The sequence below is a fragment of the Mastigoproctus giganteus genome, chromosome 1 (assembly GCF_048544385.1).
Source record: "Mastigoproctus giganteus isolate SK-2022 chromosome 1, ASM4854438v1, whole genome shotgun sequence".
In the NCBI taxonomy this organism is placed as follows: domain Eukaryota; kingdom Metazoa; phylum Arthropoda; class Arachnida; order Uropygi; family Thelyphonidae; genus Mastigoproctus; species Mastigoproctus giganteus.
This window is the reverse complement of record NC_143575.1, coordinates 263,904,805-263,925,084: the sequence shown is the minus strand read 5'-3', so window position 1 is coordinate 263,925,084 and position 20,280 is coordinate 263,904,805. Positions and strand designations below refer to the sequence as shown.

The 20,280-nt window shown below is 39.1% G+C and overlaps 1 protein-coding gene across 1 annotated transcript in view; it reads right to left on the bottom strand.

Moving 5' to 3' along the window:
- msn (serine/threonine-protein kinase msn) overlaps positions 1–20,280 on the bottom strand; it is a 555,676-nt gene that overhangs the window by 99,278 nt on the left and 436,118 nt on the right. The window contains 1 exon segment of the mRNA XM_090377310.1: positions 8,562–8,773. Coding sequence (XP_090233436.1) covers positions 8,562–8,773 — 212 coding nt within the window.

The window sequence follows — 20,280 nt, the reverse complement described above, 5'->3', positions numbered from 1 at the left end:
CGCCCAGCTGCTAGTTCAATATGCATTTTCACTGTGCAGCAGAACTGCTTTTAAATTTAATTCTGAGACCAATAATAGAAGCCATTCATTAGAATTGTGTTCAATGTCTAAAAGGCCACTAATGCCTTTACAGAAACATTATCTTCCCTAATATTTTGAAAATATCTTTATTTTCAAAATATTATGGATTTTAGTCTCTGTTTCAAATAACTTCCACTGTAACTCAGAATCAAGGAGTCTTTGGATAAGCTTAAACTTTGGATAAGCTTAAACAACAAACTAATTCATTCAACTCTTCTTTTTTTTAATTAAGTGCAGTGCATTAAAAATTTCTGGTCGGTAGTCCAAATCTGTTGAAGTGGAGATAAAAATAAGTTGGCCAGAATAAGTTATTAGAGGAATCTATGCTTCAAGATTGAAAAACTGCTAGACTAGGTGCAGTGCCTCAAAAGGACACTACTTCAAAGAGGATTAAGTTGCCGACCTCACAATTATGCTTATTGTCACTACAGTGGTACCTTGGATTGCGAGTAACTTGGACTGCGAGTGTTTTGCAAGACGAGCAAAAATTTTTAATAAATTTTACTAGATAAACGAGTGAGGTCTTGCAATACAAGTATTACCTATATGCTTTGTCTCCCGAGCATCACAAGCCGCTCGGGATTGTGGGTAATCGTCTAACATGCTCGGTCTCAGTCGGCATACCTCATTCGTATAGTCATCATTCGTGCTAGCGTTGTGACCACGTGTATTTGCGTAAAGCATTTTTTATTTTGTGTCCAAATGTAGTGACTGTTCTTTATTACCTGTACTACGACAATGACCCCAATGAAGAAAAGGGTTGAAAAGGAAGGCGGTAAGAAGGAGATGATTATGGTAGAAGTTAAGAAGGAAATCATCGGGAAGCACGAACAAAGTATGCAAGTGGCTGCCATCACAAGATTTTATAAGAAGCCTACGTCGATGATTTGCATGGTATTAAAGAAGAAAGAAGAACTAAGGGGGCTAGATGTAGCAAAAGGAGTTACGAGAGTATCAAAACAATGGCCATGTATTCTGGAAGATGTAGAAAAGTTGCTTTTGGTGTGGATAAACGAGAGGCAACTAGCAGGTGATACTGTGACCGAGAACGATCTGTGAGAAGGGAAAGGCCTTGTACACCGACCTCGTAAGTAAACTGCCAGGTAACGTCTACAGAAAACAAAGAAGGTGAGCAGGGGATGGTTTGATAACTTTAAGAGGAGAAGTGGCATCCATAGTGTTGTGAGGCACGGAGAGGCTGCGAGTTTGGATGCTAAGGCAGCTGAGGCATTCGTTGCCGAGTTCCAGAAGCTCATGGTTTCCGAGTGTTACCTGCCACAGAAAGTTTTTAATTGCGATGAGACGGGGCTTTTTTTGGAAAAAGATGCCAAAGAGGACCTACATTACAGCAGAAGAGAATGCAATGCTCGGTCACAAGCCCATGAAAGACAGTCTCACCCTCTTGCTGTGTGCTAATGCAAGTGGTGATTTCAAAGTCCAGCCCCTGCTCTTGTATCATTCTGAGGATCCACGAGCCTTCAAGAAATGCAAGTTGCAGAAGAGCCAGTTAAACATTATATGGAAGTCCAACAGCAAGGCTTGGGTCACTCGTATCGTGGTCGTTGAGTGAATCAATGAGGTCTTCGGTCCTGCAGTGAAGAAATACCTTTTAGAAAAAAAATTGCCACTCAAAGTCTTGCTGGTTATGGATAACGCTCCTGCTCATCCTCCAGGCCTTGAGAACGACTAATTGGAAGAATTCGAGTTCATTAAAGTCAAGTTCCTTCCTCCCAACACTACTCCACTACTCCAGCCCATGGATCAGCAGATCATTTCGAACTTTAAAAAGCTTTACATCAAGGCACTATTTCAGCGATGCTTCAAGGTGACAGAAGGAACTAACCTTATCCTCCGAGAGTTTTGGAAAATTCATTTCCACATCGTAAACTGCCTCAAGATCATCGATAAAGCCTGGGATGGGGTCACCAAGAGAACCCTCAATTCTGCTTGGAGAAAACTGTGGTCTGATTGTGTCGAGGGGTTTGCTCATGAACAGGAGCTGCCAGTTGTCGATGAAATTGTGTCCTTGGGAAAGACCATGGGACTGGAGGTGAATAAGGATGACATTCAAGAGCTGGTGGAGGAACATGGCCAGGAGTTTACCACCGACGAACTGATGGATCTGCATTGCAAGCAACAGCAAGAGGTTATGGAGATCTCGTCTGAGGAGGAGAAGAAAAAAAACGGACATCCCTCTCTTCAAATGAGATTATGGAGGTGTGTAAAATGTGGAAAACAGTGCAAAATTTTGTAGAAAAGCACCACCCAAGTAAGGCTGTGGAAGTGCGAGCGATGAATCTGTTTAACGGCAATGCAATGTGATATTTCCGTGAAATCCTCAAAAGGAGGCAAAAGCAAGTGTCATTGGATAGGTTCCTTGTTAAAGTCGCACAAAAAGAAAAAGGGTCAACAGATAGCAGTGATTCCGTTAGTGACAATGAAAGTCATCCTACCCAATAATTAATAAATTCGATTGATTTATGTATATTAAATTTAAATATTAAAAATATAAAAAGGTATATATGTATTTTGTATTAATCATTTTTATATGAATATTTTTGAGTTTTGGAACGAATCATCTGGGTTTCCATTATTTCTTATGGGGAAATTCGCTTTGATATACGAATGCTTTGTAATCCAAAGCATTCGTATCCAGAATGAATTATGCTCGCAAACCAAGGTACCACTGTATATCATAGTAGGGCAGATATTTTTTCATATGAGTATTTGAAACCATATGAATAAATATCCACATGGTTTCAAATACCTATACTTCATAAATAAACTTCATAAGTATATTTATGAAGTTAGTAAATTATGTTCCCAAGAAACTTGAAGGTGTAATTCTTAAGACAGTAATTCTTTAAATGCAGTTAATTCACTGCACAAAGATAAGGCTATATAAGATAAGATGTTAAAAAAACCTCAGATTATTCAGAACTATACATCAATGAAGGGTGGAGTGATACATATATCATCAGCTTCTTGGAATATACACATGTAAAAGAAAATCCAATTGCTGGCCTATGACAGTATTTTACAATGTTCTAGATGTTTCTGCTGACATATGCATTTGACTTATGGAAAAGATAAATATGATTTAGAAGACAAATAGAGGTTACGCAAATGAAGATTACTGCTGGAAGAACTGGGAAAATCAATAGTCACTTCTTACATTCTATCAAAGAAATACAAACCATGGATTAAGAGGCCTATTCTATTATTAATAAAAAAAAAAATAAAAAAACCTGCTGTGAAGCCCAGTTACAAAAAAAAAAAAAAATATTAACTTAAAAGTATCTTAAAGTTTGGATTCTATTTAACTGTATATAAGTCAGAAGTATTAAGGAGCATGTGATTTTTTTTTTTTTTTTTTTTTTTTTTTAAATAAGTATTATCAACATTTAACTCATTACAACAAATTTTGTACTGAAAGTAAAATAACAACTTTTAGTAGACGAACAAGTTAGTGCAAAGTGTCATTTTAGTTTGTAGTAAATCAGTGAAGTAGATGAAATGGCATTATTTTTGTTACCTCATTTTTGAATGCCTTCACAAGTTTCCACTACCTCAAATAAACAATGCTTCGCCAGTGGAGAGAGAAGACTAATGTTACTTAGTCTCGGCAGACACCACCACCACCGCCGCCTAGACGGCACTGTTTCAAAACTTGTTGGCTTCTATCAGTGGGTGGGTACCCTGGTGATACACAATGAGTGTGGAGTTATACTTCATAACCCAGTTATGAAGTATAACTCCACAATATGAGAGATGCCGGATGGTGTGCGATAGTAAAGACTAAAAGAGAGATTTAGGGCAGAAAGCCTCGGGCCATGGGGAAATTTACTAGATCAACAAGTTAGTGCAAAAGCATCACTTTAGTTTGTAGTAAATCACTGAAGTAGGTGAAATGGCATCGTCTTTACACATTGACTGCCGATAACATTTATAACAATTTTGAACAGGACAGCAGGATCAGATGTACCAATATATAAAAAGTGAAAATAAAACTAATGTTTATATATTAGTCTTTACTATCACACAGTCTCTTATATTGTGGAGTTATACTTCATAACTGGGTTGTCACTAATTGCATCACTGGGGTACCCACCTGCCAACCGATGAGAAGCCAACGAGCTTTGAAATGGTGCCACTTGGATGGTGGTATCCGCTGAGAATAAGTAACATTAGTCTTCTCCACTGGCAAAGCATTGCTTATTCGAGGCAGTGCAGGCTCAATGCTGATGGGATTCTTCCTCTTGCTCAAATTACGAACCTGAGGGGGGCCTAAACTGAAATTGAGAAAAGACAGTTGTAGAATAGATGCGCGGATGTTTGCCTTTAGCTAGGAGGTAGTTTATTGCTGGAAGTTGATGAAGAACTGGACAAACTTTTGAAGCAAATGGATGGGTGAAATAGAAAGTTTTTTTTTTTTGCTGATGCTGTATAAGCTTGCCTTCTTGCATCATACCTCTATAATGCTAATATCACAGCAACTTGTAAAGCATTCACAATACGAGATGGAACAAAAATGATACCATTTCACCTACTTCGGCAATTTACTACTACGGACTAAAATGATGCTTTGCACTAGCTTGTTCATCCAGTAAATCTTCCCATAGTCTGAGGCTTTCAGCCCTAAACCCCCGTTTTAGTCAACTTTTAGTTTGATCATTAACCATTGTTTAAATAAAAAAAACTAATATCAGTAAACTATTCAGTTCTGTATCTAAAACACGATAAGAGTTAACAACAAATTACTGCATTGAATTATTTCAATTCATAATTAATAAACAAGCTCCTTTTTAAATATTGTATCACATTAACTATTGATAAAGTTTATAATAAATTTCAACAGGACAGTAGGATTAGGTGTATCAATATATAAAAAGTGAAAATAAAGCTAAATGCTGTTAGAATATTCCTTGGCATGGTGCCTAGGTAAACTATGTTATTGAAGAATAACAAAGCACTTAAACCTTTAAACCTACGTTGGTTTAATTATGTTTATTTCCGATTTGGAAATAAGTACATAATAGAATCAAATGTTTTGTGTTATTTTCTTACTACTTCCTCAGTGGCAGCTGTCTACATCACTGTCACAAAAGGTCAAAAGAACTTGTTTAACTTGTTGTGACCTTTTGTGAGAGTGATACTGAAGACAGCTGTCACTGAAGAAGTGATAAGAAAATATCATGAAACGTCTGCCTCCATTACCTACATATTTCCAAATAGGAAATAAACATAATTAAACCAAGGTAGGTTTGTAGTGCTTTATTATTCTTCAAAAAATCTAAATGTGTTAATTACCTTAGCATGCCTTAGAACTGTTAAAAGAACAGTAAAGATTAGGCCAAACAGAGGATGCAGGTATGAAATGTTTGCAAATACAAATTATGAAAAGTCATGGAAACATAACAAAAACCTGTTTGGATTTGTTAGCATCGAAAAAGATGGTATCAAACAATCTTTTAAAGGGAACAAAAAATTTGCATAAAAATGGCAGATCTGCAGTGTGGCAGATAATATCAGGAAATCTGTTTTAAGATTAAACCTGGTATGAACAGGGCTGCACACCAGGATTAATCTTAATAAAGGAATAAGTTATTGACAAAGTTTAGTATCAGAGAGGTAAATTGGATATCATAATTGTATATACTGTGTTGTTAACCAGTAACTTGAGAGATCTTAAAAATCTCTGAATAAATTGGACAAAGACAGTACAAAGTTTGTTCTGAAGATTAGTTACACAAAAAATGCTATGAAAGTTGGGAGAGACAAGAAAAACTTAGAGTGCCAATTAAACACAGACAAAACCTGGAACAATTTAGTAATTTGGTATATCCTGAAACAGTCTTTAATGAACACAAGGTGCAGAAATAAGTAAGGTATGAAGCGTAGGAAGCCAGATTAACAAAATTAGTTCTTTATAACAGTTTTAAAAACCAGTCTAATATATGGAGCTGAATAAGAAATAATGGTATTGATCAAAAATCAATATCTTCAGAAATTAGCATTTTAAAATGCTAATTTCTGAAGATGGGGGTCAGAATTTAGGGTTAATAACATTCAATCCAAGGTAAGCAAATCCAACTTCATATGATATGGGCATATTGAAAAGATGGAGAAGAGAAGAGAAATTAGATAAACGTATAAAGCAAAAATGAACAGCAATAGGGCTTATAAGCAGATCAAAAGGAAGGTGGGTCAAGAAGCATCACACAAACATTACAGAAACTAGGCTTAATCTGAATAGCGCTGCTAGCCATTTGGCAGGAAATAAGAAAGTAGAAAAATAAGAACTTGTCAGGGGGTAGAGTATTTAAATGACTTGACTTTTTTTATTCTGTAATATTACATTGGTTGTTCAAAAAAAGAAGTTAGCAGATGGGACTGATGAAGAAGAGGAAAAGTTAGTTCTGTGAGTTTGGGGATGAACGACGAATGGATAGTCTCTAAGCTACTAGTTCTCAACTAGTTCATACTAGTTGAGGTAAATGTTCAGATGGATGAAAGAGAGAAAGAGGGGAGGGAGTGTGGAATTAGAGATGCTATTTTAGAAGACCAGTTCTCACTGACTGTCCCCTTTAGAGAAGGCAGTATGGAATAGTGAACATGGAATGGAAAAGTATTCTAGTAAACATAATAGCAAAATATTTCATTATATATACAAACTTATTCAAACATGACAGGAATCAAGCAACGATATATACTTTTCTGCCTTCTTTTAAATTCTTCCTGTTCCGCTGAAGTGTGTACCATTCACAAACACAAATGAAAGATGTTTTTTTTTATTTAATTAGCACCTTTTGTCTATGCTGTTTAGCTTCACTACTATATTTTAAATTACTGATATCTAAATGTGGGAACATGATTTGCCCTATTTTCCAAGATGCTCAACACATGAGTATTGAAACATTAGCATTGGTAGAGGCATATGATGCAAGAAAGCGAGCTTATATAGCATCAGTCAAAAAAAAAAACCTTTCCCATTTCACCCATCCATCAACTCCAAATGCTTGTCTAGTTCTCCCTTGAATTTATTTAAGCTGTCAACTTTTACGACAGATGGAAGTTTGTTCCAGCAATCAACCACCCGCTGGCTAAAGGCAAATTTCCATACATCTATTCTATAAAAACCTCAGGGACTCTCACCTGGTGAGTATAGGCCCCAGATGTGAGTCCCTGACATCTGGGGAGTATAGGCTTGGCACACCCGGGGTCCTGAGCTGGATATCATCATTCTCTCTCTCTCTCTCTCTCTCTCTCTCTCTCTCTCTCTCTCTCTCTCTCTCTCTCTCTCTCTCTCTCTCTCTCTCTCTCTCTCTCTCTCTCTCTCTCTCTCTCCCTCTCTCTCTTTCTCTCAGAATTTTTTTTGCCTGGTGCAGCAAAAGCCTCAGGCTTCCTTGCACATTTAGCTAATAATAATTATGACTGTCTTTCCTCAAATTTGAATTTATGTCCCCTCAGGTGACTAATCTGGGCAAGGAAGGCCTTATACACTTCAATGATACCACCTTGCAGGTGCCTAGTCTTCACACACTGCAATTTTCAGAACTTAAATCTTTTTTGTAAGAGCAACCTTTCATTCCATTCACCAATCACATTGCCCTTCTTTGTACACATTCAAGCAGCTCTACATCCTTCCTAAAATGAGGCCTCCAGACCTGCATACAGTACTCAAGGTGTGGCCTGGCCATTGCTTTATAGAAGGGGATAATAACCTCCTTATCCTGCTAGAAAAATTCCTGTATATCATTGGCAAGACACCATGAGCTACTCTTGCAAAACTGTCTGCAGTGCTCAGAAAACTTCATATCTGACTGCACAATTACTCCCAGGTCTTTTTCTTTCTCTACCACCCTGAGTGTAGTATCACACAATTGATACATTACTCTGGGGTTACTGCTACCCACATACAGTACTTTACATCTGTCAATGTTAAACTTCAGTTGCCACCTCTCAACCCATCTGCTCAACTTTTCTAGATCCTGTTGCAGTAACGTACTGTCAGTGTCATTAATAACCCTGCCAACCTTTGTATGTCTGCAAACTTGGACATTAAGCCTGATATACCTTAATCATTATCATTGATAAATACACAATATCACTGTGTGTGCTAAAACAAGCTTGCATAAAATCAAACAACTTTCTATAAAGTGTACTAAAATAAATGGATTTTTCAAGTTTCATATTGACAATGTAATTCTTAAATAAACAGGATATAACATTTACAAAAAAAAGAAATTTACGACTCTCTGATGCACAATAGAGATGCAAAAGGGATCTGGAAAAGAAAGGGAGGAAGGAAGTGGAAATCAATTCACATGCAGGATTGGAATTCTAATGCAGCTTCAAATTTGTATTATTGAAAACTTAAAAAGAAAAAAATAAATTTTTTTGACTTTTCTCTAATAGTTATTCAAAAAATATTTCTTACACTCAGACATCCAAACTAAAATATCACTTAAAGAACTTACACCATCAGTTCGAAGAATCTTGCTTTTCAACCAAGATAAGTAGTAGACTCTAACTCTAGATTTTTTTCCTGAAATAGTGACCAATATATTCTGACCTTCTAAGACTTCCATTTGTTGAAATCGCCGCCTTGAAATAAGCTGATAAACTTTTCCTTGGCCACTGCGATCCAACAACATAAGGCCATTCTCTGTTCCTATAAGCAAGTTTACTCCTAATAAAATAAAATAAACTGTTATTAGTAAGTAACATTTCAAACTAAATTAAGTGACTTTCAAATTAAAGTTCAAAATAAAAGGACATTGTGTATCCTAATATTACATCTGCCATTAGACCATTGCCACATGAAAATAATCTGTTGATTCCATGCCCTCCACTTATATTGGAGAATGAAGCAGCAAAGAATGCTGGAAGTGAAGCTTCTGAAGATGAAACTGAAGATTCCTGGAGACATTGAGTCCACCCCACAACTGTTTTCACAGCATAAACTCAATGATCTGGTAAGAGATTTAAATTTACCAAAGGAATCTAAGAACTCCTTGGTTCTAGACTTAAATCAAAAATGTTCTAGAACACGAGATGTGTTTCTCGTAATACAGACACAGAAAATGATAACTAGTCCCCCCCCTTTTTATGTAAACCCCAAACACGAGAGGTATTAGAACCTATAGTACTAAGTACCATGCTTGGGTTGGAGGTTGAGAAGATGAAAGAAGATATTTGTTGACATTGGACTTGAACTTCTGTAGACTGTAATTTTCAGGAAATACGTATGAAGGAAAGTTGTTCCAGAAAACAGCAGTTGAATGAATAAATGAGGAAGATGAAAAGTTGGTTCTGTGAGTTTGAAGTTTGACAGTAAATGGATGTTGGCTGGTGGCGGCGCGTGTTCGGACTGTTTTGAAAGAGAGAGCGGGAATTATAGAAGCCAATTCAGAAGAACAGTGCCCATGGAAGTACCTGTAGAAGAGGCATGCAGCAGAAACAGTATGTCTATGAGACAGCGAGTGGAGAGACTCTGTTAGAGATGTATCATTAATTAACCTAACTGCCCTCTGCTGAATGGAATTAAGAAGCCTGAGAGAGGTTTTGGGGGCTTGTTGTTTGTTTGTTGTTTGGTTTTTAGGAGCATCAGCAACTAAGGCCATATTGCTCCGGGAATATGCGGTGGTCATTCCCTGACCTTTCCGCATCCTCCGTATTTGGTGGTGACGGGCTCGAACCCCAGTCTAATCAAGAAGCATGTGCGGCGCACTGTTGCTCCTTCTCATCTGGCTATGGAGGCGCCGGTTTTGGGGGCACTACCCCAGATGTGGGAACAATATTCTATGGCAGGGCGGATTTGCGATTTATACAGAGTGAGCAGCTGTTTGGAAGAAAAGTAACGCTGAGAGCGAAAGAGAAAACCAAGTTTTTTAGATGCAGAGGAAGCAATATTTGTAACGTGCTTGTTCCAAGAGAGATTAGAAGTCAGGGTAATCCCGAAAAGAGATATATCATTTTGCGTAGAGATCGGAGTGTCACTAAAGATAAGCATAGGAGCAGAAGAATCCTTTTTAGCATTAGCATTAGTAGAGGCATTTGATGCAAGAAAGCAAGCTTATGCAGCATCAGCCAAAAAAAAAAAAAAAAAAAAAAGTAACATAAATAAATAAAAAATAACCACTTCCACTTCGCCCCTCTGTTCGTTCGAAATACCTGTCCAACTGAGCCTTAAACTTATTTAGGCTATCAACTTCCACGACAAGGGATGGAAGTCTGTTCCACCTACCAACCACCCGCTGGCTAAAGGCACATTTCCGCACATCTATCCTACATCTGTCTTTCCTCAATTTGAATTTATGCCCTCTCAGGTGATTATTCTGAGCAAGAGGAAGAATCCCATCAGCATTGAGCATGCTCAAACCATTCAAGGCTTTGTACACCTCTATCAGATCACCTCGCTGGTGCCTAGTTTCCAGACACTAATTCGCAAAACTTAAGCCTTTCTTCGTAAGAGCACCCCTTTGTCCCATTCACCAATCTTGTTGCCCTTCTCTGTACTCGTTCCAGCAGCTCTACATCCTTCTTGAAATGAGGCCTCCAGGCCTGTATACAGTACTCTAGGTGTGGCTTGACCATTGCCTTATACAAGGGAATAATCACCTCCTTATCCCTGCTAGAAAAATTCCTATATATCATTGACAATACACCACGAGCTACTCTTGCAGCCCGTCTGCACTGATCAGAGAACTTCATATCTGCCTGCACAACCACCCCCAGGTCCCTTTCATTCTCTACCACTGTCAGTGTAGTACCACAGAGTTGATACGTTGCTCTGGGGTTGCTGTTTCCCCATATGTAGTACTTTACATTTGTCAATGTTAAACTTCATTTGCCACCTCGAAGCCCATCTGCTCAACCTTTCCAAATCCTGTTGCAGCAGCATAGTGTCAGTAGTGTCCTTGACAACCCTGCCAACCTTCGTATCGTCTGCAAACTTGGACATTAAGCCTGATATACCATCATCAATATCATTTATAAATACAGAAAACAATAAAGGACCCAATACTGAACCCTGAGGGACTCCACTAATAACATTAGTCCACAATGAGCAGTGTCCATTGATTACCACTCTGTCTTCTCCCCCTCAACCACCCCTTTATCCATAGCAGCAATTTGCCTCCAATGCCACACTGCTCCAATTTGTGCAGCAGTCTTCCATGTGCAACAGTATCAAAAGCCTTTCTAAGATCCAAGTATATAATATCAAAGTTATTCCCTGCATCCAGTTCCTTTGTGACTGCATCATAGTATCCAATCAAACTGGTCAGGCAAGACTTCCCCTTAACAAAACCATGCTGTGTCCTAGCTATAACTGAAGTCTTGTCTAGATGATCCTGCAGTGCTTCTTTAACCAGTGCCTCCATTAATTTTCCGGGAACAGAAGTTAAACTCACAGGTCTATAATTACTTGTGTCAGCCTTTGATCCTCCTTTGTGAATTGGGGTCACATTTGCACATCTCCAGTCCATGGGTACCTCCCCTGAGTCCAAGGAAGCTCTCATAATTATGGCTAAGGGTTTGCTTACTTCCTTTGCTGCCTCCTTTAATATAACTGGATAGATCCCATCCACCCCAGGTGCCTTTCTTGTGTTTATCTTCAACAATTTCTCCTCCACTTTGCTCTCAGTTATTACAAGATTCTCTAGCTTACTGCTAGAGTTGAATACACCTCTGGCATTCCCCTCGCTGAATAACTCCTCATGTGTGAATGTCGATGCAAAATATTCATTTAGTTTGTTAGCTACCTGAGCAGGGTCATCAACAGTTGACCCATCGATATCAAGTGGACCAATCTGATTCATCCCCTTCCTTCTAGAGTTTACATAAGTAAAGAACTCTTTGCTGTTTTTCTTTGCATCCCTTGCCAAGGATCTCTCGTAATCAGCCTTCGCCTGCCTAACCTCCTTTGTAACTTGGTTACAGATCAACTTGTATCTATCATAGGCGTCTGTGTCATGTGTTAATTTGTATGTATCCCATGCATTTTTCTTCTCTGCCATATGCCTCATTAGTTCATCTGACATCCATTTAGGCCTAAACCCTGAACAATATTTCTTAGTTGGTATGTAAAGCCTAGTAGCTTCCAAGATAAGTTCTTTGAATGCTTCCCATTTTGAATTTGCTGTTGGCAATATCATCAGTTGATCCCACTGTATAGAATTTAAATACTGTCTCAGTCCATTGTAGTCGCCTTTACGAAAGCAATACCCCTTCCCTTTACCCCTAATGGTAGTTACCTCTTTGAGTAACTCCCACTTCAGAACACTGTGATCACTGCCACCTAGTGGTTCATTTATCTGCAGATTCTTAATGGATGAAGAATCACTACTGATAATCAAATCAAGAGTATTACTCCCTCTAGTTGCCTCCCGAACATGCTGATGTAGAAAACAATCATCCAGTAAATCCACAAAAGCCTTGCTACTGTGTGAGTGATCAGCCCCCCAAATTCAGCCCCCAAATTCCAGTCAATATCTGGGAAATTAAAATCCCCCATTATAAGATTCTCTGATTTACTGGCCCACTCTATTTCTCCGAACAGTTTCTTATTATACTCATCAGAGTCATTAGGCCTATAGCACACTCCTACTCTCAATTTTGATCTCCCAATGCTTATGTCACACCAAACTGACTCGACACTGCACTGTCCAGCGATGTCGACTGGCTTCACTTCCTTGGATTTTATGTGTTTTTTTAACTAATAGCATAACCCCTCCTCCCTTCCTATCCTGTCTATCCTTTCTGTAGACATTGTACTCCCCAAATTCCAGTTCTGCATTCCTTATATCTGTGTGACACCACGTCTCTGAAATCCCCACAATATCTGCCTTTGATGTTTTGAGCAATACCTCAAATTCATCAAATTTATTTACTAAACTCCTAGCATTGGTGTACACGCAAGTATACATGCACCTGTTCTTTTTCTTAGCTACCCTAACACAACCCATGTGTTTACTTGTACCCCAATGATTGCCAGCAGTTTTTGCGAGATATAAGACAAGACTGAGTTTTAGAAGGGTTGAAATCAACTAAGTTGTCTTTGCCCCACTGGAGAATTATCTGAAGATTGGCATTTAAGGAATTGGCAGCAGATTTTCGAGAAATTGACGCTGATTGAGCAGGACAAGGTTTCTCAAAATAGAAAGTGGAATGCTGTTTGTTTGTTTTAGGGCTTTACAGCGCAAGGACAGCAAAGGCCATAATGCGCCTAGCTATGGTGATATTAAGATACATAGTTCTATCTGTATAGATGATATTCAAAATTATATCATGTTGTATAGTTTTATCTGTTTGAGGAAATCAAATATTTTGGTCACATGTGGTGTGTCTGCTAGTAGGTCAGAAGTGCTGAGAGAGGTGTTCGTCGTGGGAAATGAGATAAACATAGCTTGTCGCTCAGTACTGTACTTGGGACAATCAATAAGTAGATGATGGACAGTGAGCTGGGTGTTACAGTTTGTACAAGATGGCAGATCAGTGGCTGCAAGCAAATAAAGATGTGTTAGGTGCGTGTGGCCTATCCTTAATCGGGCTAGTACAACTTCTTCATGTCGGTTTTCACGTATACTAGATCTCCATGGTTTAAGACCTGTTTTTTATGCCAAGTAGCTTATTGTTGACTTGATTCTGCCAGATATGTTGCCATTTTTCAAGGCATCATTTATTTATAATGTACTTATAGTCAGATGCAGGTGTAGTGAAGGATTGGTCTATAGGATCGGTAGCAGTTTTGGCAGCTAGGTCGGCCTGTTCATTTCCAGGAATTCCAGCATGGCCAGGAATCCAACATAACAGAACTTGTTGTTTATTCTAGTTTAATTTAGCCAGAGTGTTCCAGATCTGTCTAAGTAAGGGGTTATCATTTTTTGTATTGCGTTGTATGGCTTGGATAGCACTAATGGAGTCGGTATAAATAACGCTGTGCAGTTTAGTTCTTGAGAGTGTGTAGTTTAAGGCCATGTGCAGTGCACAGAGTTCTGCAGTATAGCTGCTACATTCAATGGGAAGTTTTTTGGACAGAGTGATGTTAGGAAATACTGCTGCTGCACCAACATGATTGTCTGTTTTAGACCCGTCTGTGTAAATTGGTGTGTACTGGCCGTGCTGGGTTCTCAATGCGGCGAACATTTGCAGTATGTTCTGTTGAGAAAGGGTGTGTTTTCCCCAGGCTGTCAATGAAAAGTCACACGGTGGTATATAACATGTCCAAGGTGGGACTGTATGAGAGGCAGTGGGCTGTATCTTACTAAAGTCAATTTGCCAATCAGCCTGCAACGCGCAAAGACGTATCCCAGTTGGTGGATTTATTGATGGATACGCTTGGTATAGGTTTACCCATTTAGGAGAGAAAAGTCCGTTCCAAGTGGGATGGTTTGGATGTCCTTTGAGTTTTGCTGCATAGTGTAGTAAAAGCATTTGTCTACGTAGCTGAAGGGAGGTTTCATGTGCTTCAGCATATAGGCTGTGGACAGGTGATGTACGGTATGCCCCAAGTGCAAGACGAAGAGCACTGTGGTGCACAGGATCAAGCCAGCGTAAAGCGCTTTGTCTAGCAGAGCTATAAACTACAGAACCATAGTCTAGACGTGAAAGTATTAGCGCATGGTACAACTGTAATAGTGTGTATCGGTCAGCTCCCCATGTTGTGCCTGATAGAACTCTTAAAATATTTAGCTTTTTTAGACAGGTAATCCTGAGTGTTTTTATATGTTCCAGGAAGGTGAGTTTTTGGTCAAGTATCACACCAAGAAAGCGGACACCAGGGCCAATTGGTATGATTTGATTTTCTAGTCGAAGTTCTGGGTGTGGATGTAGATTACGCTTCCTGCAAAAGTGTATACCGACAGTCTTTTGGGTTGAGAGGCGAAACCCATTGTTTTGGGCCCATTTTGCTATTTTGTTGATTGTACATTGCAGCTGTCTCTCTACCATTCGCATATTAGGCGAATGGCAGGCGATACTAAAGTCATCGGCATACAGGGTAGTGGATACTGTTTGTGGCAGGTCCTGTGTTATTGAATTCATTTTTATATTAAAGAGGGTAGCACTTAGCACTGATCCTTGTGGCACTCCTTCTTCCTGTATGAACTTTGAAGATAAGTAGTTGTGAAATCGAACTTGGAATGAGCGGTGTTGTAGGAAGTTTCTTATAAACTGTGGTAGGTGTCCGCGTAGTCCCAGATCGTATAGATTTCGCATTATACCATATCTCCAGGCAGTGTCAAACTCTTTTTCAATGTCAAATAGGACCATCGCAAGATGTTCTTTGCGTACGAAGGCGTCACGGATGTTTATTTCTGTCTTAATCAAAAGGTCAAGAGTGGATCTACTTTCACGAAAGCCACACTGCACTGGATTCATAAGGTTATTTCGAGCTAGAAACCAGGATAACCGAGCGTTGATCATTTTTTCCATTACCTTGCATATGCAGCTGGTGAGTGCAATAGGTCGATAATGCTGCGGATTTGAAGAATCTTTTCCAGGTTTTGGAAATGCCAAAACATAAGCATGCCGCCATTTGTCAGGAAAAGTGTTTTCTTTGAATATTCTGTTGTAGAGCAATAAGTGTTTTGAGTGCAGGTTCAGTAAGTTTTGCTATCATTATGTAATGTATTCCATCTGGCCCTGCTGCACTGAGTTTAGTGGAGGGTAGAGCATGATGTAATTCTGACATTGTAAAAGGGAGATTATATGCAGCACTGGATGTTGATTCTAAATTAATTGAGTGTTTTTCAGCTTGTGCTTTGAGTGTCTGGAATTGTGGCGAGTATGATGTCACAGCTGATATTTCCATGAAAGATCTACCTAGAGCGTTTGCAATCTCCTCTGGCTTTGTAATATCAGAGCCATTTACATTCAGAATGGGACAGTTGACACTTGGATGTTTTGCATACGTACGCTGTATTTTGGCCCAAATTGTTTGGGTTTTTGTCGTTTTTGTAATTTTGGAAGCGAAACGCCTCCATGCTTCCCTTTTGCTGGTCTATCTAACTCGTTTTGCTTTTGCCCTTGCCTTTTTAAAGCAGATGAGGTTTTCTGTTGTTGGAAACTTTCTGAAGGTGTTCCATGCTCTGTTCTTCTCTTTTTTTGCGGCACTACATTCATTATTCCACCACATTTTAGAGCGGGCCGATATTTTAGTGGATCATTTCGGAATTGCTTTGTCCGCTGTTTGCAGTATTTTGTTAGATATATGTTCTACTGCCAAGTTAATGGGTGTTTGGTGGACTTGTTTTTCTTCTAGTGTAGCCAGCTGCTTGTACGTATCCCATTCAGCTTTGGAGAATATCCATTTTGGAATTCGGTAAAAAATATGGGGAACGCTTGTATCAATGCGGCATATCACAGGGTAATGATCACTGCTCAGTGGGTTGCTGTGAATAGTCCATCCGAACAGAGGGTATATGGTTGCTGAGCATAAAGAGACATCAATAGCTGAGGTAGATCCTGTAGGAAAATGCGTATAAGTGTGCGCTCCATTATTGAGAGTTATCAGATTGTGTTGATCAAGTAATTTTTCGACAGTTTTTCCCCGCTTGTCCAGGTTATGGTTTCCCCATAGCGGATGGTGACTGTTCAGGTCTCCTAGGATACAGTAGGGTTTGGGAAGCTGAATCACTAGTTCTTCTAATTCAGCGTAGCTTATGTTTTGGTTAGGTGGTAAGTATAATGAGACTATGGTTAAATCAAAGTTGACATTGATTCGTGCAGCAACTGCTTCAAGATTTGTCTTTAGTGGGATTGCTTTTGAGGGTATCTGGGAGTTTACGATCAGCGCTACTCCTCCATGTGCAACGTTGTTCAGATTGTGGGCAACACAATCCTGCCGATGCATTATGTATTTCTGAAGGGAAACAATTGTATTTGGTGTTAGATTGGTTTCCTGTAGACAGAAGGCAACAGGATCATACTGTGAAAGGAGATCTCGGATGTCAGCCAAATTACTGCGATAGCCTCTGCAGTTCCATTATAAGAAAGTAAGCATTATTTTGGTTTAGTGGAGCCCTCGATTTGTTTTCGAGGTGCAAAGGTTTAGATCGCTCAAGTTTACCTTTTCCCTTCTTTGGGAAATAAGGTTTCGAATTATCTTCTGAATCCATGTAGTCTGTTTGGTTTGAGTCGGGAGTGGTAGACACTGTAGTATTTTGCTGTTGAGTGGCATCTGGTTGTATTGTGATTGGCGTATTTATTGCTTTGCTTTGATTGCTTTTTGTTTGGGGTGTTGGCACTGGGGACAATATTGACTTTGCCCATTCAGCTAGTGACTTTGTTGGTGGTATAGTTACCTCTGTTTGGGTAGCAATTGATACGTGATTTTTGGTTATTTGGGCATAACTTGGCTTGTTAGTATTTGGAACTGGTAAAGATTTTTTAGCTTCTTGGTAGGTTATATTATGTTCAGTTTTGTATCGCTGTATCTGTTTTTCGCGTTTCCAAAGGGGACACTCCTTCGAATACGCCGGATGGGCTTCTTTACAGTTAATGCAGTTTGGAGTTGTGTTAGTGCAGTCATTTGTAGAATGTTCAGTGGATCCACATGTGGCACAGGCAGCTGCTCCTCTGCAGACCGTCTGTGAGTGCCCAAATTTCTGGCACTTATAGCAGCGTAATGGATTTGGTATGTATGGTTTAACTCGGCAGTTAAGGTAACCGGCTTTGATCATTGTTGGTGGTTTAGGATTATCAAAAGTAAGGATTATAGTTCCAGGTAGGAACTAGTACATTATCCTTCTTCGTGAGAATTCGCTTTACATTGATGACTCCTTCTTCTCGTAATTCTTGTTTGAGTTCTTCATCTGACAAATTGATGAGGTCCCACTCAGTGATGACACCTCTTGACAAGTTCAAGGAAACATGCGGTGAAACGCTGACCGAAATTCCACCAAAGGATTGTAATTTTTGTAGTTGTTCAGATTGTCTGGCAGTGACAACTTCAACCAGTAGGTCTCCAGATCTTAATTGACGAACTGTCTTGGGAGTACCTATTAAGCTTTCTAGGCATTTTTGCACTAGGAAAGGGGAGAGTTTTCCAACTGATTGTTCTTGAGTTGAATGTATAATCAAAAAAGGTTGGGGTTCGGATTCTGCCTACGTCAGTCTTGACGTTTTGCTGCGACAAAACCAGACTCCTTTTGTTCTTGCCTTGTCAGAGTTTCTTCTGTGTACCCAGTGTTTTTCTGGGTTTTATGGACTTCTTGCTCCATTTCGCCCTGGAAGGGAGACCTTTTCCCCTCCAGGTTACCGGCCCCGCCACGTGGAGGCAGGAGCAGTGCCACCTTTGTGACCAAGCGGTAGTGGGTTAGTAGTAATACGCAAAGAAAAAAGGGGAAAAAAAAGAAAGAAGGTTACTTTTCCTCCTGTTCAAGTAAAGTGATTTCTTTACTGAAGCTTATTTAATTGATTGTTAGTGTAACGCTGTAAATAAAGAAGACGATTTTACTTATTCAAGAGAGCGCAATTCACTGGCAAAGACACTTGATCACAAAATCGCTTGGCACCTGGGGCCAAAGTGGAATGCAATGTGCTATCATCGGCAAAACTATGGATAGGATTTCCAGTCAATGGAAGAAGGTCATTAATATACAAGAGCAAAAGAGTGGGGGAAAGAACTGAACTTTGGGGGACACCGGCATTAGTGGAGAAGTTAGAAGACAGAGAGCCACCTACCATCACCCTCAGTGAGCGATCAGAGAGAAAACTGGATAACCAATTACTAAAAACAGTTGGCAACCCATAAGATGGAAGCTTGTTTAGAAGACCTTTATGCCAAACATGATCGAAAACCTTTGAGATGTCAAGAGCAACTACTTGTGTTTCACCGAACCTTTCCATTGAATTAGTCCATAAATGGGTAACATAAGCCAGAATATCACCAGTGGATCGACACTGACGGAATCCATACTGGCGATTGCTGATCAGACGGAAGGTTTCTAGGTAGTTTAAGAGTTGGTGGTTAATTGATTTCTCCATTACTTTAGAAAGAGTAGAAGTAATTGCAATGGGACGATAATTGGATGGGAGGGATTTGTCACCCTTTTTAGGAACTGACTGGATATGAGAAAATTTCCAAGCAGAAGGAAAAATACCTTTGGAATAAGAAAGTGAAAAAAGGCGGCAAAGAATAGGAGTAAGTTCAGGAGCACAGGTTTTGAGAACAAGTGGAGAAATGACATCGGGACCTGGAGCTTTCTTAGCATCAAGATTATCATTTTCTTAGTATCCCTACGTTTCTGAGGGCAATTCTATGGTTGTTTTGCAATAATATAAATGACTGAATGAACTATTTAGGAATTAGTTACACGGTGGTCCAATCCTACAACAGTGGGGACTTTTTATTGACTCATTAAAGAGGAGTCTCAAAGGTGTGTTGCTCCAAATTGGAAATAAATATGGGTCAATTCCAGTGGCTCACTCCATGCATTCAAAAGAAACACAAGAACTTGAAGTTGTTGTTGTTGACAAATATTAAGTATGAAGAACATGCTTGGCTGGTCTGTGCTGATTTTAAAGTAACAGGCATGTTACTTGGCTACACAAAGAAAAATACCTTGCTTTTTGTATGAGTGGGACAATTTGGCAATGAGTCAGCACTGGGACATCAAGGTCTGGCCAGAGAAGGGCAGTTTATTGCTTGGATCAAAGAACATAGTTCATATAGCACTGGTTGACCACAAAACTATGCTAAAATAGTTTGTGATAGATCCTTGCTTCAACTGCCTTTGTACTAAATTCCCATCGATCAGTCATTAGAAGCTAAAACACTAATTTCATTGAACCTCAAAATATTAAGTCTGGCAAAGTAGCACCTTGTTAACATTTATTAATTTTGGCACAAATTCAGCCAAAATTAATAAAACTTTGTGAAAAATCTAATATTTTCTTTTGTGATTTTTTTAAAAAAAGCACAATGTGGTGGAAACAAATCATTTTTGTTAACATTAGAAAATGATTCAGAAACACCCTTTTCTGAAAAAATTTGTGAATTTTTTTAAAAATGCAAAGTAGTGTCATTAGAGGGAATGGACTTATGGTGTGTGGGGGGTTACGGTATAAGCTTACTTCCTTGTACCACTTTCAATAATTTGTTTTGCTGAAAATAACAGCTTAAAAAATTGTAAAAACACATTTAAAATTGAAGTTTCCCTTAAAAAAACCTGATTAGTAAGTACTTAAATC